At 41.8% G+C, this 23,404-nt stretch overlaps 1 protein-coding gene across 1 annotated transcript; it reads left to right on the top strand.

Annotated features, from left to right (window-relative positions):
• The first annotated feature begins 13,644 nt into the window (after positions 1 to 13,644).
• LOC132425153 (cytochrome c-like) lies at positions 13,645 to 21,817 on the top strand. The gene is made up of 2 exons (XM_060011576.1): positions 13,645 to 13,749; positions 20,659 to 21,817. Exons 1-2 carry the CDS (start codon positions 13,645 to 13,647, stop codon positions 21,040 to 21,042), a joined length of 489 nt encoding a protein of 162 aa, XP_059867559.1. The 3' UTR covers positions 21,043 to 21,817.
• The last annotated feature ends 1,587 nt before the right edge of the window (positions 21,818 to 23,404 follow it).

Here is a 23,404-nt window from a genome sequence, read left to right as displayed (position 1 = left end):
GGCCAGTCACCTTAATACTCCATAACACTTCTCCTCTTTGATGTGGTAGGTTGTGCCACCCCTGAGGCCGTGGGGCTTCCGGCGAGCCCTCCAAGAGCCAACCAGGCTCTGATCTCAGGTCCTTTGGGAAACAGAACTACAGCCTCCTGTACAGGGAGTGCAAGGAACGGAGCAGGAGAACAGGGAAGGATTTGGGCCTTGGGGAGGGGGGCTTCTGAGAGCACTTGGAGTCTCCTGAGATTGCTGCTTCTGCTGTGACATTGCCTGGCTAGCCCGTGGAAGCTGGAAGGAAAAAGAACATTTGGTTAGATCAGGGACCCAGGTGCCTTGAGTGTTTGTTTCTCTTCTCCATGAGCTGGAGCTGTCATGGGAACCTAGCATTTACAACCTGTTAAAATCCACCCCAGGAGGGGAAAATGGATTTGAAAGGGGAGCAAATCGTGGTGGGAACTCCCAGGGGTCTCACTCATCAATAACCATAATAACTTATTTTTTTCTTAAATAAGAAAAACAAAAACTGCAACCTAGTTGAGCTGATAGTCCACTTTTCCCAGGCCAATGTCCACCATAGTCAAGTGTAAAGGAGGTCCGAGTCTCTACCCTTTCTTCACTTGTTCTTATTTTGCCCTGAATTTCCTAAGCCTGCATATACCTTCTCTACTTCTCTGGCCCTCTAGCTTCTGTGGCTTTCTCCCATGTTAGATCATTTGGGGTCTTTCAAAGGGATTCATTTCCCTTCCCTTCTCCCTGCCCCAGACCTCTCCTACCTGGAGTATCTACTCCCTAGGAGAAAAAAAAAGAGGAGGAAATGGGGCTGCCTTAGCAGCCTCTGAGTAAGAGATATCCACACGTATACCCACCCAGATGTAGCCTCACCCTAGAGGAAGACATGTGGACAACTTATCCCGGAGTCTGGAGGTCTGTGGGGCTGGGAAGGAAGAAGCCTTTTATGCCTACTCAATTAAAGCCTCCAGGCTACATGTTACTTGAGGGCAGCCATGGAGCAGATTATCCGGATGTTTCACAATTCCCAGGGCTGGATTCCTCAGCTACACGCAGCTGGATGTGGGTCAAAGGGATACCCATGTGAGTGAGTGACCAAAAGGTTGGGGCCTTCAGATTGGCCTGAGTGAAGGTGGGTACACTGACCAAGCCTAGATTACATCCCTAGGGGGCTAAATGGGGATATGACAGTTCTATCCAGGACTGGAGGGGGAGGATCAAAGTCAATACTATGCAAGTCTGAGGAGGACCCTTCTTGTCCACCCCCCACCCAACACCCATGACTTTCATCATCCAGCTCAATGCCATCTCCTTCATGGAGACTTGCCTGGTCTCCCAGCCACATCCAAGTCCTCCGTCCTCTGGAGGATGAACTTTGTAGATGCCTTGTTGCAATAAAAATGGAAGTGAGGTTTCTTTTCCCCCCTCTCCTGAGAACAAGGGAAATAAAGGGAACAGTGAACAGGCTAGAGAAGAAACATAACCTGGCCTGAAAAAGTTAATCACTCCTTGTTTTATTTTCAGTGTTACTAATCTGTAGTGTCTGTAACTACATTTGTACTTCACAAAGCTTAACCTACCACTCCCTGACACTATGTAAATTACATCCTGTGCCTACCACTCCCTAACTTTATGTAAATTACATCGTGGTCCTGGTGTTTACATTCCCTGGTCTCTCTCTCTTTTTTTTTTTTTAACATCTTTATTGGGGTATAATTGCTTTACAATGGTGTGTTAGTTTCTGCTTTATAACAAAGTGAATCAGTTATACATAAACATATGTTCCCATATCTCTTCCCTCTTGCGTCTCCCTCCCTCCCACCCTCCCTAACCCACCCCTCCAGGCGGTCACAAAGCACCTGGTCTCTCTTGTAACAATCACCCACTGTAGCTTTTGCATTTCAGAAAGAAGGTCACAGGCCGATAAACCAGAGACAAATGGACCCAATTACCAGGCTGCCTGATGCCAACTATGACTGTTTTGAAATAACGCAAGGACAAAAAGAATGCAAGACCTTCACTACTTTGATCCTTATCATATACCCTGGACTGCAAGCCCCGCATATAAAATCTTCTCTAATTCCCTGAATGGTGGGGGGGGGGGGGGCACAGTTCTTGAGGCACTAGCCTGCTGTGTCTTCCCTTATGCCTGGCAGAGGAATAAAGCCATCTCTCTTATCCTCCAAAATCTCTGTCGCTTTATTTCTGTACGGCATCAGTGCACAGAGAGCCAAGATTCTTTTTGGCAACAGCCTCTCACAGCCTTTAAAGCTGCTCAAGGTCAAGGTGACCTAAATTCCTGTCCTATCTCCTCTATTAAACAGTTCCTTGATGACAGGGACTTCATCACTTCTGCATTCCTAGAGCCTGATACTGTCCCTTTGCCATTTGCAACAACATGGATGGACATAAGTCAGAAAGAGAAAGACAAATACTCTTATGTTATCATTTATATATGGAATCTAAAAAATAAAACAGATGAGTAAATATAACAAAACAGAAACAGACTCACAGATATAGAGAACAAACTAGTGGTTACCAGTGGGGAGCGGGGAGGGGAGAGGGGCAAGATAGGGGTATGGGATTAAGAGGTACAAATTACTATGTATAAAATAAGCTACAAAGACATGCCATATAGCACAGGGAATATAGCCAATTTTTACAATAACTTTAAACGGAGTATAATCTATAAAAATTTTGAGTCACTATGTTGTACACCTGAAACTAACATAATATTGTAAATCAACTATACCTCAATTAAAAAAAGAGATGGATTTATGCATAATGACTGGAAAAAAAAGAAAAAAGAAGATGCAGGGGGAAGCTTCGGAGCCACGGAGGAGAGCACAGCAACAGGGGTGCGGAGGGCAAAGCGGAGAGATTTCCTCACAGAGGATCGGTGCCGACCAGCACTCACCAGCCCGAGGGGCTTGTCTGCTCACCGGCCGGGGAGGGCGGGGCTGGGAGCTGAGGCTCGGGCTTCGGTCGGATTGCAGGGAGAGGACCGGGGATGGCGGCATGAACACAGCCTGCAGGAGGTTAGTGCAGCACGGCTAGCCGGGAGGGAATCCGGGGAAAAGTCTGGACCTGCCGAAGAGACTTTTTCTTCCCGCTTTGTTTCCTGGTGCGCGAGGAGAGGGGATTAAAAGCGCCGCTTAAAGGAGCTCCAGAGACGCGGGCGAGCCGCGGCTATCAGCGCGGACCCCAGGGACGGGGATGAGACGCTAAGGCCGCTGCTGCCGCCACCAAGAAGCCTATGTGCGAGCACAGGTCACTACCCACACCTCCCTTCCGGGGAGCCTGTGCAGCCCGCCACCGCCAGGGTCCCGTGATCCAGGGACAACTTCCCCGGGAGAACACACGGCGCGCCTCAGGCCGGTGCAACGTCAAGCCGGCTTCTGCCTCCGCAGGCTCGCCCCGCATCCGTACCCCTCCCTCCTCCCGGCCTGAGTGAGCCAGAGCCCCCGAATCAGCTGCTCCTTTAACCCCGTCCTGTCTGAGAGGGAACAGACGCCCTCAGGCGACCTACACTAAGAGGCGGGGCCAAATCCAAAACTGAGCCCCGGGAGCTCTGCGAACAAAGAAGAGAAAGGGAAATTTCTCCCAGCAGCCTCCGAAGCAGCGGATTAAATCTCCACAATCAACTTGATGTACCCTGCATCTGTGGAACACCTGAGTGACATTTTCCATTGACTGAAAATCGTGAAATAATGTAAAATCAAGAATGATCAGCCAGACCTGAGCCAGAATGTTCCTTAAAATAAAACTAAAAAAACAATAAGACATCATAGAATTCCACTTCTAGGCATATACCCAAAGAATTGAAAGCAGGGACTCAGATACTTGTACACCCTAGTTCATAGCAGCACTTTGCACAATAGCAAAAAGGTGGAATCAACCCCAGTGTCCATCAACATAAAAATGGATAAACAAAATGTAGTATACAAGTACAATGGAATATAATTTGACCTTAAAAAGGAATGAAATTCTGACACTTGCTACAACATGGATGAACCTTTAAAACATTATACTAAGTTAAATAATCCAAACACAAAAGGACAAATATTGTATGATTCCACTTATATGAGGTACGTAGAGCAGTCCAATTCAGAGACAGAAGGTAGAATAGAGGTTACCAGGGGCTACGAGCAGAAGGAATAGGGAGTTATTGCCTAAAGGATACCGAATTTCTGTTAAGGATGATGAAGAAGTCTGGAAATGAATAGTGGAGACGGTTGCAAAACATTGTGAACGTACTTAATGCCACTGAATGGTGCATCTAAAAATGGTTAAAATAGTAAATTCTATGTTATGTACATTTTACCACAATAAAAATAATAATAGTAAAGACATAACAATGCCTGACCTAGAGCCAAACTGGCACAGTAAGTACCATGTTATAGTTCATAGAATTAAAAGGTCCTTAAAACCCTTGGGAAGTGGCAAACTAGAAATCAGCTTCCCCTCCAGCAGGCATGGATCCAGTTCCTTAGACTTCAGGAAAAATAAGTTACCAAAAATGGTCCACAAGATGGAGCCGATGTCTGACTCGCTTTGAAATATACAGCCCAGCTCGCCTGGCTGAGATAGGATTGTTTGAGGATGTGGATGCAAGTGTGGGACTCACACTATAGCAGGCTCTGGATTCACAGCATGGATAGACTATTTGTTATCCCAAATCAAAAAATTCTTAGGCCGTACTCAGCCAGGAAGCACAAAGAATGCGGAGTCATGGTTCGGGTAACACACACACACACATAAACACACACACACACTGCACAACACACACATATATACAGATACTCTGATGTGTTCCGGGATGGAAAAACTTGGCCTCAAGTTAAGATTTGTTTCCAGCTGTTTGAGAGCCCTGGTGTTTAATAGACACCAATGCAGGTTTGTTAAACTCAGGGAAGACCTCAGTCTGGGCAAAACCTCAGGTTTGCTGTGGTAGACGTGATGGAGACCTGTGGCCCTGTGAAGCCATGAGGTCTTGCTAGTATGACACCAACTGTCCTTCCTCCACTGGGCCCTCGCCATACCAGGCTGCTCAGTGCTTTCTCCTCCTTCAGCATCTTGGAGCCCAACCCTGCTGATGCAGGGTGCAGTGACCTGACTTGGGGTGAAAAGAGGAAGAGGAAGAGGAAGATAGATTCTCCCCACCTCAGGGGAAGTCTGTGGCCCTGAGCAGAGAAGTCAGTGCCCATCAGAAAAAGGCTGGGGTTACACCCTCCCTCCCACCTCCCCCTGCCACCCTGTGATTTGACAGTGAAAGAACATCACCAACCCCATGCAGGTAACAGTACACCCTGCATTCATTCCTCTTTCAGCCTGAGCACCGCTGACGAAGGCACTCCCAAACGCTCACTACAGGAAAGGGCCTGTGTCTGTGCAAAAGACTTTGTCCCAGGGGTAGAAAGGAGCTGGTTCCACACAGAGGTAGGGAGTAAGACCTTCTCCCCCTTGCTGTGCAGACTTTGACACTTGGGGTAACTGCTCACAGAGGCTTGTGCGGGGTTACAGCACTTGAAACATTGCATTTTACTTGGTTGGTTCCACATTTGCCCATCATGACCATGAGATCCTAGAATTGGGCTCTCTTGGTATTGCCAATGTTTTGCAAGTGTTTGGTTCATATTCATGCACTGAGCAAGTCAGTGAGGAATAGTAGGTCTGAGGAAATTTAAGAGGCAGAGTCAGGACTTCCCAAGGAATCTCTTAACCCTTGTCCAAGAAGATGCTGGAGCCTGGGTGTGAGGAGGATGTCATGGCTGTGTCTCACACAGCAAGTCACCAGGCCCATAAAAAATAAAAGTTCAATAAAAGGGACTCCCCCAATTTCTGTTGTCCCTGTACATGATTCTGACCTCTCTCCCTACAACTTTGACCTTATTACGCTCTAAGAGCCTTTGTTCCCCTCCTGACCTCAGGTTCTATTACAAGGAATCCTCATTTAGTTTGTCACTGAAGGACTTCTTTAATTTCCTCACTGCTTCCTAGTTCCTGGGTCTTTTCATTGGGTACCAAGGCAGAGGGAGAGGGTGCAGGACAGAACGGAGGCCAGGCAGTGGGATGGAGGAGAGCAGAGAGGTGTCTGGCACACAGCTCAGTGACTGAGCCGTTTGGGACAGAAATGGCAACCGGAGGTTGAGAGGTTAGGGAAAGGGAGCAATCAAAGGCGACCCTCAGGCCTCGGGTTTGGGCCCGAGTGGACTGTGGTGTTATTTCATCCCTGAGCTGAAGGATACAGGATGAGATGTTTATTCAGGGTGACACTAACAATTGCAACCTTAGACCTGTTAACCTTAAAGTTTATGAGGTTTTCAAATGTATAGAATGTTACAGTCACTGTAGAGGTAAGGAAACTTTCTAGGAACGTTAGGGTCAAATATACCCAGATTTTATTCCCAATTCTGCTGTTGTTTAAGTGTGACCCTGGACAAGTTGTTTAACTTCTCTGAGCTTCTATTTCTTTATCTCTAAGTGGAAGATACTTTTAGCACCTCCCTCACAGTGAGTGAGGGCTGTGAAAAAAAATGAGATAAACGTGTCAAAAAGCACAGTGTCTAACACATAGAAAGTGTTTAGTACATGGTAGTTATCATTATCATCATCATCATCATCATTATTCTTGTTGTTGTTGATAAATCATCAGCAATTGGTCAGTAAATGGAATTCAGTTCTCATCTTCTCCCACCACGCCAGCTCTTCCTCCCGATTTCCAAAGTTCTGTTATTGACACCAAGTCTCAGTTACCAGTCCTGGAAATCCCAAAGATTTTGGGGGTTCCCTGTCCCTCGCATCCAGCCAACCCCCAAGCCCTAGGGAACCAGAGAGTCAGCCTCTAGGAGGGTTCACACATCTGCTACCTCCTCCTCAACACCAGGGCCAGTAGCCTCGCTCAGGTCCTTCTCGTGTTTTGCCAGGCAATGGCCATAACCCATCTCTCTCCCTCTTCTCTGCTTTCCCGTTGGCCTAAAGGCAGATAAGACTTCCAGTAGCTCAGGTCAGATCTCTCATCAAAACCTCCAATGAGATTCCATAAAATGAAAACAGGCTCATCACATTCCAAGAAGAGAAAGGGGGCCAGTGTGGAGAGCATAGAGAGGAATGGGAAGGGCAGGACAGGAGAGCAGAGTTGACAAGGCACTGATCACAGAGGACCTGGAGGCCAAGGTCAGGAGCTTGGGTTTTATTCCAAATACTATGGAGTATTTTAAAGAAGTCTAACCTCATCTATGCTTTTCTTTATTGTTTAATAATTGGCTTCCATGGGAAGGGGTGGGGACAAGAATGGAAGCATGAGGGCATTAGAAGGCTACTCCAGTACAACTTAAAGGAGATGCTTATGACCGAATGGGGCAGTGGAAAGTGGAGATGGAGAGACACAAGCAAATTCAGGAACTATTTAGGAAGTGGACTGGACAGGACTTGTGGGTGGATTGGGTTTGGAGGGGAGGGCATCTAGGGGGCGAGAACAGTGAAGGCTGGATCCTCTCCTTCCTCTGAATTCTAAATGGCAAGTGCTCTGGAGGGCTGGCAGTCTTCCTACTGGAGGTCCTCACTTTTGCAGCAACTACCCCAAAGGTGATTCAAAGCCAAGTTCTGTCCTGACTACATTTTCTATTGTCTGGGAAGTTGTGGGGTGGTAGGGAGAGAGAAACAAGTCACTCTGCCTGTGTAAGAGCAGCCTGTGTCAGTCCCGGGGAGGAAATCAGCTTGAACCCTCCAAAGGATGTTTACCTCCTATACAATAAGGCCAAGGTCCTCAGTGCTCCATCCAAGACTCAGCCCTTCTGGCCTTACCTAACCCTTTAGCCCCATTTCTGGCCGCTCCCTCACCTGTGCTCAGGCTACCTAGGAATATCTGTGCTTCTTAGAAGCCATCCCACTGTTTGAGCCTGGCTTGTGCTACACAGTGCTTAGTCTGGAGTGCCCCTTGGCCTGGGAAATTCTGCCCGTCCTGCTGGACCCAACCCAGAATTCAATGCCTTCATGAACTCATTCTTTTCTGACCCTCTACATATCCCCAGTCCCCTGTCCAGTCAGAATCAGGAGTCCCATTATAGCACCTGTGATTGTTTGAGCATCAATCTGTCTCCTCTGCTAGACAGTGAGCCCTAAGACCTCCGTTCACCTCCCCCAACTTATATTTCTGTAATGCCCATCCCAGCCCTGCCCACCTCTTACACCAGCTTGCACTTAGGACGCTAAGCTGCTTGTTCTAACAGGACCAGAGCAGCATGGACCGGGTTGGGGTCCAGCAGCAGGCTGGCTGGAGCCCTGAGTGTTGATTGCTAGGCATCTATGCTTTGAGATGCCAGAAATCTCTGTGCCAGATATGCTCCCAGAGTCACCCAAAAGGACTCACATCGGCCCCAAAGCACAGGGTGAGGTCTGTTCAGAGGCACAGAGTACCAGGAAAAGGCAGACTGGGTCAAAGACAGTAATCACGACAGTGGCTAAAAACAAGGAAAGGGAATTAGCCATAAGGGCAGCTCCACCCACATGAGCTGGCTGCAAGGTTGCAGGCGGAGGGCTGCAAGAGTGACCAGAGCCACCTAGCAGCTACCTGCGGTGAGTGTTCCTCAGCCCTCCCCAGAGACATCTTCCAAATCGGTGGGGAGCTGCCCCAGCTGACCACACAATTTGCAGCCCCAGGGGGCAAAAGTTATCCTAGCAAAGTTTAAAAAAGGAAACAACAAACAGAGTAAAATTGTTTAGGGTGTTTATTCAACCGCATTAATATTATTACATATTATTAGAGCTATGTAATTACCAAATAGCACAAATGCAGAAAGTCCTATCATATTAAGGAATAAAAATTATTCCCAATTTTGAAAAATTGAGAAAGGACAAAGGCAATTCATGAGAGAACTGTAAATGGCCAATAAATATGAAAATATGTTCAATCTCCTCAATAAACAAACAAAAACTGTTCTACCTGTCTTTCTGTAATCACCAGATCCTGGGCACTTGAGGTTGTGAGGAATGGGCATACACATGGCGGTGATACGGCCAATTTAACCGTGTCTCCAAAACTTGAATTTAACAGAATAGTAACTATTTCTAGAAAAATGCCCGCATTTAAATCAACAGAATTTGATTGTGTGTGTCATTCTTTAGAGGAGCAATAAAGTAGAAATTGCTTCAATGTCCAGCGATAGAGGAAAGTTAACAAAAATATTGTGCATCCATGAAATGAACGAACTATTGCTCCACCATGTGAACCACTTTTAAAGATGGACACATTCTCATAATGCAATGTGAAAAAGCAGAATATATGGTATGCAGGTGTTGTCAAATTTGTATTCACATGTTTCTGTGAATTTTTCACATTTCCAACGTTTTCTAAAGTTTAGCAAATGTGCCTTGCTTTGATTATAATAAAATCGGTTTATTTTTAAAAGAGAATAATTAGGCAGCGTGAAATTCTTAATAATTAAGGGTCCTGATGCTGATGGGCCCAGGGGAAGAAAGGGCTACGGCATCAGAGCTGGAAAAGTCATCCCCCTCGTTTTATCAATGAAGAAACAAGATATCACTGCTCCTCCCTGGTCACCCCGAGTCGGTGACCGCCTCCCGTGACCACTGCTGCGTGGGGAAAGCTCCTTAACCAGAAGGAAAGAGAAAGGGGACTGTCCCCAGGTGAACAGCCTCCCCTAGGTGCTGCCATGAGCCCTGGGAGGAGGACCCGAGTCTGGCAACTCGCCCCACACCCTTGACAGCTGCCCAGATTGACCTACTCCGCTGCAGCAAATTAAGGCTGTGGCGCTGGCCCTAACCTCAAAGTTGACTTTTCCCGCCCCACTTGCGGTGCTGCTTCTCACTGCTCTCTACTGACATTTTATCACTTTTGTCGTTGTTTACAAAATAAGTAACTTAATTCCATTGTATGCATGTGAACTACCTTTGACATCGAAACACTCTGCCATTGAAACTTTATTTCAAATAAACAAACAAAAGCTCAAAGTTATGGGGATGCTTCCTTGGATCTTGTCTAGGCAGAGAAGGGATGCTGGGAGAGCCACCTCATTTTTTTTTTGGCTCTATTCTGAGCCTCCATCAGGCCCCTTTCTACAAAAACCTGTCTGTCGATGCCTTGGGAAGCAGAACAAAGCAGGGGAGAAGCTTCCGTGGGCTTTGAACGTTCACCTTAGAAGACTGTTGCTGGCATCTCCCGCCCCGCGCTACCTCTGCTCCTCTGGCTTCCCCAGGTCTCCAGGGCTGCGGGGTGGGGGCAGGGGAGAGCCCTTTGGCGATCAACAATACAGTAGGATTTTCACTCTGTCATACTTGCACTCACCCCCTTAGGGAAGTTATAGTCCCTATTGTCTTTCTAGTTGTCAATATAACTTAAAATTAAATTGAATTAGAAAGATAAAGTAATAATAAATCTACAGTCATTTTAAACTCATGAAAGATTTTATGAGTTTTTACTGTTAAATGTACCCAAACTACATTTGGGGACAAACTGGGACTTCACAGCCTCTGCCATGTTTTCTGAATGGCCATCCTCATTAATTTCAAAACTACTTTCCTCTTGTAAAATGGTCCCCACATTTTCCTGAAAGGGGATTCCAGGGATAATGCCATTATTGTATCTCAATTCCACGTCACCATAGTAGATATTAACAGAAAATGACAGCTTTGGGGGATAATTTGTTTCCCTAACAACACACATACACACACACACGCACACGCACACGCACACACGCACAAATACACAGATGCTTATTCACACGTATTCACCCACGTGTTTCTCTAGCTCCAGACACCAAGCAACACCTAGAGTCCAAAAATAGCTGGCATGATTATTTCGCATAATCCTAGAATAGGAGGAGAAATACTGAAACAACCTGGTTAATTTGGATGTCTAACCTAAGGGTGACCAGATGGCCGTATCGCCTTGATGAATTTCTTCAGGGTGTCTGTAGGGGAAGTGTGGGGCATGGGGGAAGAGCGCAGTATTTGGATTCTGGTGCTCTTAGTTTTAAATGGGCAGGGCTACTTCCTCTGTGATGGAGATGTTAATAATAATCAGTTTCATGCCAACATAAAAGTGTTAAAAGTAAGATTAAGAGTTAAAGAAACTGGGGCTTCCCTGGTGGCGCAGTGGTTGAGAGTCCGCCTGCCGATGCAAGGGACACGGGTTCGTGCCCCGGTCCGGGAAGATCTCACATGCCGCGGAGCAGCTGGGCCCGTGAGCCATGGCCTCTGAGCCTGCGCGTCCGGAGCCTGTGCTCCGCAAAGGGAGAGGCCACAACAGTGAGAGGCCCGTGTACCACAAAAAAAAAAAAAAAATGTTAAAGAAACTGTGGGCTAAACCTAGAACTGATAAAAATGATTATGTATAGGAAAGAGAAATGGGGCAAGGAAGGAAGCTGGACTTTGATGAATGTACCTTGTTTTATAGCTTTGACTTCAAAACAATGTAAATGTTTAATTCATGATTAAAAACAAAAGTATTAAACTTAAAAGTATCAAAACAGAGAAAACAAACTACAAGAAATGTGTCTAACCATATATGAGTTTGATGGGATAACTACACTGAGAAGAGAATTATTTCAAGTAACTTTAAAACACAATATTTTGACTCTACAACTCTATTCCGAGGATGAAAAGAATCTCAAAGAAACCTTACATAGCATTGAATGGTCTTATGATTAGTAGTAATATTGGCATTATCATTTAAATAATATTATAGCTATATTGTAGGATAAAACAAAAAAGACCAAAATTTTCATCATAAGAGGAGAAAGATACAAGTGTAAATATGAAAGTAGTATTATTCTAAAATGTTATTTTGAATATAAATATCATTATCCTTGATTTTTTTCTTGAAAGAAATATATTTCCTAGTGTTGCCCACTAGAAACGACCTAGCTACAATAAAACCTTAGTAGTATTTTTCATCCAATTCACCCATTTTAAGGTTTCTAAATACCATTTCCCACTAAAAGAAAGTGAGACTTCTTGGAGAAATGTCTGAGGCTAGATCTGAGGCAGGTGACGCTCAAGATGAGCCTGGGACATCTTACTATACCAGAAAGCAAGGAAGCTGTGGTAGACTACTGGGGTTGTGTCAAAATGACGCAAGAAGCTAAAAAATGGAACAATTTGAGAGTAAAAAAGAATAATCATTGCAATTGATCAAGGCACATCAAAAATAGAGACATCCATGGGTCCATAATGATACTTTTAAAAAAAAGTCATCTTTGGAAATCACTAGGCCACCAACTTATTATTCTAAAAATTGGCAAGAGAAAGACTTTAGCATTCATTCTGTCTTTCTTACCTAAACTGTATTTCAGGTTACCATGTAGTTGTTGAGGAAAGTTCTTCTTGATAAACAATTTTAGTTAATAAATGAAGAATGAATGATAGAATTAGAAAATCACCATTTATTGACCCCTAAAGAAATGATGGGTCTAGGAATAATCATCAATATGTGCTTATAGCATTAGGTGAAAGGTCTATAGAGAAGTTTAAAAGGAATGAATGGATGGTGCTAACATCCTACAGATTACCCAAAACTACAGATCAATCTCAATATCACTGAAGTAGAACATCTAGACAGTGTGTGCCTCTTGTACTGTGCAATAAGAAGTACATAACATCACATTTATGTATACTTGCCATAAATGAATGAATGAATAAATAAATAAGAAAACAAACTTTAATTTAAGCTTCTGATCTAATTGTCAATTTACAAGAAATATTGGAAATATAGGGACATCAGAAAAAAAGTTAAATGACACCAGAAAAAAGCAATCAGTTGAAATCAAAACATGAGAAATTCTTCAAGATAAATAATCTGTTTCTTCTAAAAGTAAATGATATGAAAGAGTAGGGGAACTATTATAGACAAGAAGAAATTTAAGAGACCTATCAACCAAACATGTGGACCTTGTTTTGCAACCTGATTCAAAAAATCAACTTTAAAATCCACGTTTTTTTAGATAATTGTGGAAATGTGAATGTGAGCTAGGTGTTGCATGATATTAAAATTTTGTTAATTCTGTCACAAATAGTAATGACATTGAAGTTGTATAAGAAAAGAAAATGGGGCTTCCCTGGTGGCGCAGTGGTTGAGAGTCCGCCTGCCGATGCAGGGGACACGGGTTCATGCCCCAGTCCGGGAAGATCCCACATGCCGTGGAGCGGCTAGGCCCGTGGGCCATTGCCGCTGAGCCTGCGCGTCTGGAGCCTGTGCTCCACAACGGGAGAGGCCACAACAATGAGAGGCCCGCATACCGCAAAAAAAAAAAAAAAGAAAGAAAAGAAAATGTCCTTATGTCTTCGAGATACATACTCCAGTATTTATGGGTAGGAAAAAATGTGATGTCTTAGCTTTGCCTAAAATAATCCAGGAAAAACAGTTTCTGCAGGGGCAGGGGGCAGTGGGCAGTGGAGGGGAGTAGATGAAACAATATTGACAAAATGTTTTTTAAAAATCTGAGTGCTGGGTAATTAGGGGCTTATTATCCTATTCTAACTCATTTTATGCAGATTTGAAATTTTCCATAATAAAAACAAAACAAAATAATGAATATATTAGGTTAGCATGTGAATGTTCTTTGTAAAGTGTGAAGTTCTATGTGCGTGAGGAACATTATTGCTGAGGCAAATAGAAAGCTGATGGCTGGTCCTGAGCTGATCCCTGAGGGCCAAAGAGCAGCAGTAAGACTCAGCACAGGAGCCAACATTGGTAAGGATGCCAAGAAGCAGGCCCTCTACACCATGGTGGGAGAATAGCTTAGTGCCAAATGCAGCAATTCCCCTTCCACAGGTTCATCTAAGGTTTATCCCATGGTTACATCACATAGTGTATCTTCCCTGCCTAAATGACAAACTCAACCCCATCACTTTCTATCTCATTACCTTGTTTTATTGTCGCCATATTGATTATCACTATTTGTGAGTATCTTATTTGTGGTCTGTTTGTTTATTTTAAATCTTTCACCCCCCTCTTCAACGATTATCATGGGGGGCAGGAACTTACCCCCATTCTGAATCCTCAGCACCTAGTACATTGCTAGGCAGAGTTAGGATGCTTAATATTTGTTGAATGAATAAATTGTGTGCATTACAGCGTATTTAATTATAGCAACAAACTGGAGGTAAGATAATGCCCAGCAATAAGGAGTTGGTTAAATAAATGAGGGACTATCCGTAAAATGAAAAATTATTCTGGTATAAAAAGTATGCTATGGATGAGTGTTCATTCTCATGAAAAAAAATGCTGTAATATATTATTGGGTGAAAAGTTCAAATGGAAAACTAGCATTCACAGTCTGAATACATTTTGTTAAAAGAGAAAAAGCTTGCATAGATAATGATCTGGGGAAATACACAACCAGATGTAGAAATGATTATCTGTGGATGATAGAATTATAAGTTATTTTGTTTATTTATACTTGTTTTTTTACAATGAAAAGAATTATTAAATAATAAGAAAAAAGTTACATTACTGAAAATTTAATACAAATATTATCGAACAAATTAAAATTTTCAAATGAAATAAACTATCTTGTGAGGTAGTGAGTTAACACACTATTTCTAATATGTTTAAGCATTAACCAGGTTACTGTAGAGGGACTTTTTTCTGCATTGAATGAGTGATTCTATTACACGGTCTCTATTAATCTTTTCAAATGTTAAAAATATTGTGAATTTTGGGCTATTAACCCTTAAGTTTAAAGAAAAACATACTTCTAACTAGCCAGGTAATACAGTAATAAGTTCTACTTTATTATTGATAGTGATTTAGTTACGGAATGGATATAATGGATATAATGTCAAAAATGAGCCCAGGCTCTGTATGTTTCTGGCCTGGGTGGAGTTCAGGGTTAATGTGCTGCTTTATATTAAGAATGAAGCACACTTTGATGTAATTTTCTGATTAATACAAAGCACAAAGCAAGGAGAAAATTATAGAGCTCATCGTGTCAACAATCAATCAACAGTTGTTTTTGAGCAACTTCTATATACAAATCATAGCGCTAAGCAGGCAGGGAAACACCAAGACATGTAAGATACAACCTCTGTCCTCAAGAAGCCTAGAATCTAGTACTTGTATAAGAAATCTGCCTTGCTTAGTAATGGAATGAGAATCAACAATTGGTCCTTGAGGTTTGGCTCCTTTGAGTTTCTCTTGAAACAAGTACTATCCGTCCCTCCACAACAGTCCCCAGAGCAAACCTGGCCCTAAGAAGAGCAGAAATTCTTTACCTTGATTTCTTTTAACACAGCTGAGACAAGCTGGAACTTTCAAAAAACCAACTACCGGTTCTGGCAATATTTCTTATAACCATCTCAAATGTTAGGTAAAATAGTATAAATATTATTTTAACATGTATCTATGCTTGCAAGCAAGTAGAAAAAAAATTCTCAAGTCTCATAATTCAAGGGAGAATTTAAAACCAAACCAGAATAGGAAACCCATAGGTGGATATGGAAGCTGCCTAAGGGCAAAGAGATTCATTTTCTAGGAGTTTGAGATCTAAGGTCATGAAAAGAAAGAGACATTGCTGGGCAATGTCCAAAAAAGGACATCCTCAGTAAAAAAAGGTTGACGAGATAAAAGGATACCACAGACACAGGGAAGCTTGTCCACCTTAGCCTGGGATTACAGTTATAATTTATAACCACAGGCCAGTGCCTCATGTTGGTTTGCCGTTCTTCCAAAATATACTACACATGTGGTCTGAGAATCCCTAATTTAAGTAATTAAAATAAAAATTGGTCCCAGGCAGGTGACCTGGATTTTTTGACAGAAACCAACCCAAAATTAATCTAGAAGGACTTGTCTTCAAAAAGTTACAAAAGATGCTCACAAATAAAGTCCCACTGAAGATGAACTCATGGTGGATTGTTTTCTTGTGTGTTTTGTAATTTTGAATTATGAGTTCACCTTCAGTGAAAGTTAATACACTCTGTAAACAGTAGAATGAGACTGCCAAAAAATTTCAAATTAAAGAAATATCTGATAACTGTTATAAAAATAAATGTTTTGGGACTTCCCTGCTGGTTCAGTGGTTAAGAATCCACCTGCCAATGCAGAGGATGCAGGTTCGAACCCTGGTCTGGGAAGATCTCACATGCCACGGAGCAACTAAGCCCGCAAACCACAACTACTGAGCCTGTGTGCCACAATTACTGAAGCTCGCACACCTAGATCCCATGCTCTGCAACAGGAGAAGCCACTGCAATGAGAAGCCTGTGCACTGCAACGAAGAGTAGCCCCCACTTACTGCAACTAGAGAAAGCCCGTGCACAGCAACGGGCGCCCAATGCAGCCAAAAATTAAAAAAAAATAATTATAAAAATAATTATAAAATAAATGTTTCAATTTATTTAAAACAATAATCAATTTAAAATGTAAGAAAACATGTAGACACCATGAAAAAGAACTAAAAGAACTATAAGAAATTATATATATAGTTAATGACATTTAAAAATCAATGAATGGAAGAAAAGGGAGCCCTCCTACACTGTTGGTGGGAATGTAAATTGGTGCAGCCATTATGGAAAACAGTATGGGAGTTCCTTAAAAAAATAAAAATAGAGTTGCCATATGATCCAGCAATCCCACTCCTGGGCATATCCAGAGAAAACTCTAATTCAAAAAGATGCATGCGTCTCAATATTCATAGCAGCACTATTTACAATAGCCAAGACATGGAAGCAACTTAAAAGTCCACTGACAGACGAATGGATAAAGAACATGTGATACACACACACACACACACACACACACACACACACACACACACACAAAATGGAATATTACTCAGCCATAAAAAATGAAATAATGCCATCTGCAGCAACATGGATGGACCTAGAGATTATCATACTAAATGAAGTAAGTCAGACAGAGAAATACCACATGATATCACTTACATGTGGAATCTAAAATATGATACAAATGAACTTATTCACAAAACAGAAACAGACTCACAGACATAGAAAAAAAATTTATGTTTACCAAAGGGGGAAGGGGGTGGGGAGGGATAAATTAGGATTTGGAGGATTTGGGGATTAGCAGATACAAACTACTATATATAAATTAGGTAAACAAAAAGGTCCTACTGGATAGCACAGGGAACTGTATTCAGTATCTTGTAATAAACCAAAATGGAAAATAATATGAAAAAGAATATATATATATATATATATACACATATATATGTGTATGTGTATATATTTAACTGAATTACTTTGCTGTACACCAAAAACTAACACAACATTCTAAATCAAATATACTTCGATTTCAAAAAATTAAAAGTAATTTTTCGAAATTAGTGATTATATTTGGCTAAGAATAAAAGATAAAAAGAAGAGATGGTGGCTTAACAAGTTACAATTTTCTCACCTAAAATTAGTTTTGTTTCTCACATAAAATTCTGCAGTGTGGCCACCCAGCCCTGGCATTGCGGTTCCACAGCCATCTGGGACTGATTCATCTTCTACCTTTCTGTTTACAACTCATAGGGGGTGACACTTGTTATTTTGGTTCAATATGTAGTTCCAGCCATCAATACACAATCCAAACAGGGAGAGGAAGGAAGGGATAAAGTAGGAAAGGGGCAAAGGGTGTGGATCTATCCTTTAAAAAGAATCCTGAAAATACTTCCACTGTTCCTATTGCCCAGAACTGAGTCACATGGCCATGCATAGCCGCAAGAGAGTCTGGGATATTTATTCTGGACAACCATGAAACTGAATCTGAATCTAAAATATGATACAATTAATTAGGAGTTTAATTAATGTGGAAGGAAGGGAATATAGATATTGGAGTAAATTAACAGGTGGCAAATGATATATTAAAAAGAGCTGAAAAGAGAAATCATGAATGGGAAGATATGTTGAAATAATTTCAATACAGTGTTTTCTGGAATAGAGAATATAAATGTCCTACATGTTTCTAATAAGACTTCCATAAAAGAAAGAATGAGTGAGGGGAAATATTTGAAGAGTTGTTGCCCTAACATTTTCAAGAACTAATGAAAGTCATGAATCCTCAGAAACACAAATCTCAAGGGAAAGTTATAAAACGTGCCAGAGAAATGAAAGAGGTTACCTCCAAAATATAAAAATTTGGCCGACAGCACCCTTCTCAAGAATTAGTGTCAAAAAACAGTGGGAAAATATCTTGCAAGTGAACCAAGACAATATTTGCCAAGCTGGAATTCTATATCCAGATAAAATATCATTTAAGGATGAGGAACAAATTAAAATATTTTAGATAAAGATGGATTTTGACAATCATAGATAGTAGCTAAATGAACTAGCAAAGTAATTACTTCAGGAAGGAGGAAATGGAACCCAGAAAGAAGGAATGACCTGACATAGCAATTGGGAGGGGTGGTGGTGAAAATGGGGATAAAAATAAACAAGCATTGACAGTATAAAATACTAGAAGTGATGATGGCTAACTTGAGGGTGTTAAGATGAAGCTATAATATTGGCCAACAATAAAATGTAAGGCAGGAAGAGAACAATTAGGGTTACTGTGCTCTAGAGTGTGTCAGTGTAAAGAGCTGTCTAGCAGATATGATATCGAATTCTGACCCCACTACAGCTAGTTGTTTCCATGTTATCCCTTGTAGGCTTGGATTAAGATTTCCAACTCTAGCCCACTTTGGCCCCAATGACAGGTGTCTTTCCTGAATCCTTTACTTCCAAACTCCCTGCCCATTTTTTTTGTTGAGGATTAAAAGACAATAGTGGTAGGGATAAAAAGAAAAGGGCAAAAGGGAGACCAACCTGGGGCGGAAGAAGCCACACAGCTTGGTGACCGGTCAGATACAAAAGCAAGGAAAAGGGAAGATTCAGAGATTTCACTACAGTTTTCAATGTGGATGGTGACAGAGACCGCACCTTGTGAAACAGAAAAATGTGAAGGAAAAAAAAGAACCTCATTTGAGAGGTAGTTATGTTTAGTATGAGATGTGACTGAGATATCCAAATGCAACTATTCCATAAGAATCAGAGGCTTTCAATCTATAATTTGCAGGAAATATCATAGCTGGAGATGGCGATTTGGGAAACATTCATGTAAGGGAATCACCCAGATTGTGTCTTTCTGTCTGAAATCCTAACCAAGAACCTAGCACATATTAGTCCCTCAATAAGATTGTGAAGAAAGAGTGAATGAATGAGATTTCTCTATAGAACGTTGAATCGTTACGGGCTGAAACTTAGGTATGATACACAGATTTAGAGGTGGAGCTAGGAGAGAGAACAGAAGAGAGGAAATTATTAAAAAGCCCAAAGCACAGAAACACTGAGGGGAAGTGCAGTGTCACAAAGGGAGAGGCAGAAGCTGATCAACGGTGGACAGTGGTGCACAGAGAGCTAAGATCCTGGGAACTGAGGAAAGACCATTGGAAGCAGAGCTTGAGTGATGACTTGGCAACCCTGGAGTGAGGTCATCTAGCATAATGGTTGGTTGGTGGGACAAGCATTATTCAGCTGGATTAAGAAAGATTTAATAAAAGATAAAACAATGAATGGCACTTTCAAAACTGGGATAAGACACTAAGAAAAAAAAAGATAGATGGACATGATAGCTGGAGATAAAGTTAATGCCCTCATTTTGTAAGCAAAGATAACTTTAGTATGATTGAAAACAAGGGAGAGAGACCTAATAAGCCCCCAAATATGGTTCACTAGGCCTCCAGGATAAAGTTCCAGGAGCTTTGGGTAGTTGCAAAAGGCCCTGCCTTATCTAGTCCCTGATCAGCTGTATAATCTCACCTGCCCTGGCTTCCTTGAGCTCCAGTCATGCAAAATTGGGCTACAAAACGTGTACTCACCTTGCCAGCCTTTGCATTTAAGGCTGTTTTTTTTTTAATTACATCTTTATTGGAGTATAATTGCTTCACAGTGCTGCGTTAGTTTCTGTTGCACAACAAAGTGACTCAGCCATATGTTTATATATATCCCCATATCCCCTCTCTCTTGAGTCTCCCTCCCACCCTCTATTCCACCCTCTAGGTCGTCGCAAAGCACTGAGTTGATCTCCCTGTGCTATGCTTCCTACTAGCTATCTATTTTACATTTGGTAGTGTATATATGTCAAGGCTACTCTCACTTCGTCCCAGCTTCCCCCTCCCCGCCCTGTGTCCTCAAGTCCATTCTCTATGTCTACCTCTTTATTCCTGCCCTGCCAGTAGGCTCATCCGTAGCATTTTTTGTTTTTTAGATTTCATATATATGTGTTAGAATACAGTATTTGTTTTTGTGTTTCTGTCTTATTTCACTCTGTATGACGTACTCTAGGTCCATCCACCTCACTACAAATAACTCAATTTTGTTTCTTTTTATGGCTGAGTAATATTCCATTGTATACATGTGCCACATCTTCTTTATCCATTCATCTGTCGATGGACATTTAGGTTGCTTCCATGTCCTGCCTACTGTAAATAGTGCTGCAATGAACATTGGGGTACATGTCTCGTTTTGAATTATGGTTTTTTCAGGGTATATGCCCAGTAGTGGGATTGCTGGGTCATATGGTAGCTCTGTTTTTAGTTTTTTAAGGAACCTCCATACTGTTCTTCATAGTGGCTGTATCAATAAGTGGTGCTGAGTTTGGTTGCATTTTCACCCGTACATAGGCGCGGACCGGCGTGTCCTTGGGATTAGAGAGCGGGACGTTTGGCTTGTGAGCGGGAACGGCTTAGTCGTACACGGAGAAAGAACGATTTAAAAATATGTGATATTGAGAAGGGCAAGAAGATTTTTGTTCAGAAGTGTGCCCAGTGCCATACTGTGGAAAAGGGAGGCAAGCACAAGACTGGGCCAAATCTCCATGGTCTGTTTGGGCGAAAGACAGGTCAGGCTGTCAGATTCTCTTACACAGATGCCAACAAGAACAAAGGCATCACCTGGGGAGAGGAGACACTGATGGAGTATTTGGAGAATCCCAAGAAGTACATCCCTGGAACAAAAATGATCTTCGCTGGCATTAAGAAGAAGTCAGAAAAGGCAGACTTGATAGCTTATCTCAAAAAAGCTACTAATGAGTAATAGTTGGCCACTGCCTTATTTATTATGAAACAGCTGTCTCATGACTTTTTATGTGTACCATATTTAAATTGATCTCATACACTAGAATTCAGGTCATGAATAGCTGATGTAATATTTCTGTCCTGATTTAAATAAGATTGGCTTGTGGCTAAATGAATATGGTCAGCTTTTTGAATTTTGATAGTAATTCTGGTTCAGCAAGTACTGTCAGTGTTTTCCCCTTCTAAAGACATGATTAAACTTGAATAAGGAATGTTAAACTTTTCAGGGATATGGTGAATGCCTTCTCAAACCCTATAGGAGATTGGTTTTATATTTAGATTTCTATAACTGGTTATATTAATATATTTAAATATTGAGAAGCTCCCTTCACTGTCTCATAGACCAGCAAGATTCACCTGTGTTTCAAGTTGTGTTCATTCACCTGTTAAGGCAAGGGCTGAAGATACACTGACAATGTCCACTTTATCTTTTTGGTCTTAAATATGCCAATTTAATTAAAATTCTCCATCTAAAATATTGCGTTTTACTTAATGAAGGGCATTTTAGTGTGGTTTATGTATAGCATCAGATAAAGAATATTTAGTACTTCTCACATTTTAGAGATGATCTTTAAGATCAGATGTTTTTAAAATTCACTGTGACATGATAGGTTGGGAAACTTGCTTGTGAATTCTTTACAAAGTCAGACTAAGTTATAATTCAGGATTGTCTTTTAAACAGGTATTCAGAAACACAACTGTAGAACTACTGTAGGTGTGTGATTGGTAATGATGCTTTTGCCAACTCAGAAGGGTTAAGGTAGAGGAGCTCTATCATTAGCACAGATTTGTAAATTATCTGATCATAAGGCTTAAGAATTAAAAACAAAGTCACAGATTAAAAAAAAATAATAATAAGTGGTGCTGGGAAAACTGGGCAGCTATATGTAAAAGAATGAAATTAGAACACTACCTAACACCATACACAAAAATAAATTCCAAATGGATTAAAGACCTAAATGTAAGACCAGACACTATAAAACTCTTAGAGGAGAACATAGGAAAAACACTCTTGTTTGACCCACCTCCTAGAGTAATGAAAATAAAAACAAAAATAAACAAATGGGACCTAATTAAACCTAAAGGCTGTTTACTTTAGCTTAAACATTTTTTCCTGTCTTCTCAGCCTGGCCAACTCCTATGCATCCTTCAGGACTAAGTTTAAACTATAGGTTTTGCCAAGCCTTCAGCAGCATGAGTGGTCCCCTCTCTGTGGTGCTGACTTCAAGCATTTAACCGTATTGTGACATTTGACTCTCTCTCTCACTGAATTATTAGAGAAGAGTTACTTGCTTGTATCAGACAGTACGTAGAGTATAGTAAGTACATAAGTACGTAGGGCATAGTAAGTGATCAATAAGATTTTCATGAATGAAAGATTGAGGTTATGAACAGAAAATCACCGGACTGGGGGTGGGGGGCATAAAGGGAGAGGGTTGATTCCTGACTTTCAGGTACAGGTAATCACATTTCATACCCATAGAAAAATAGCCTTCAAGCACTGCAAACTAAGTTTCCAAGCATGCAGAGCTGATACAGCTACTTTATTGGCAATAGATCTTATACATTCTTAAGAACAAGATACATCATTAAATGAGATACATTGGGAGCGGTAGCTCTTGCTCTGATGCAATGTCTACAAGAGAAGAGAACATACTTGCTTTTCTAGGGTGGACTATCATATATCCTGAGTCAAACTGACGTATTTCAGATTTATCAGGGCCAAATCATTCTGATCTTCTGCAGCGTCATTAGAGAGGATGTTTTCCTCACTCTATGAATGCCAGTTTTCCTGTTCAACAAGTTCCACTGAGTTAAGATGAAACTGCTGGGGCTTTCCTGGTGGCGCACTGGTTAAGAATCTGCCTGCCAATGCAGGGGACACGGGTTCGAGCCCTGATCCAGGAAGATCCCACATGCCGCAGAGCAACTAAGCCTCTGCACCACAACTACTGAGCCTGCCCTCTAGAGCCCGCGAGCCACAACTACTGAGCCCTCACACCTACAGCCCGTGCTCCACAACAAGAGAACCCACTGCAATGAGAAGCCTGCGCACCAAAACGAAGAGTAGCCCCCACTCGCCACAACTAGAGAAAGCCCGCGCGCAGCAGCAAAGACCCAACGCAGTCAAAAATAAATTTAAAAAAAAAATTTTAAAAGATGAAACTTCTATCCCTCCTGATGGAATCTCTTATTATAACTGTTCAATGATTTAAAGAGTACAAGATAGATCATGCAACAGGAAGAAAGATCTTGTGTAATTAACTTGATTTGGATGAGATCCTTTAGCTTCTGCAATTCTGCACTCTCCTGGTTCTCCT

Source organism: Delphinus delphis, chromosome 1 (assembly GCF_949987515.2).
Source record: "Delphinus delphis chromosome 1, mDelDel1.2, whole genome shotgun sequence".
Classification (NCBI taxonomy): domain Eukaryota; kingdom Metazoa; phylum Chordata; class Mammalia; order Artiodactyla; family Delphinidae; genus Delphinus; species Delphinus delphis.
This window is presented reverse-complemented; position numbering and strand designations above follow the sequence as displayed.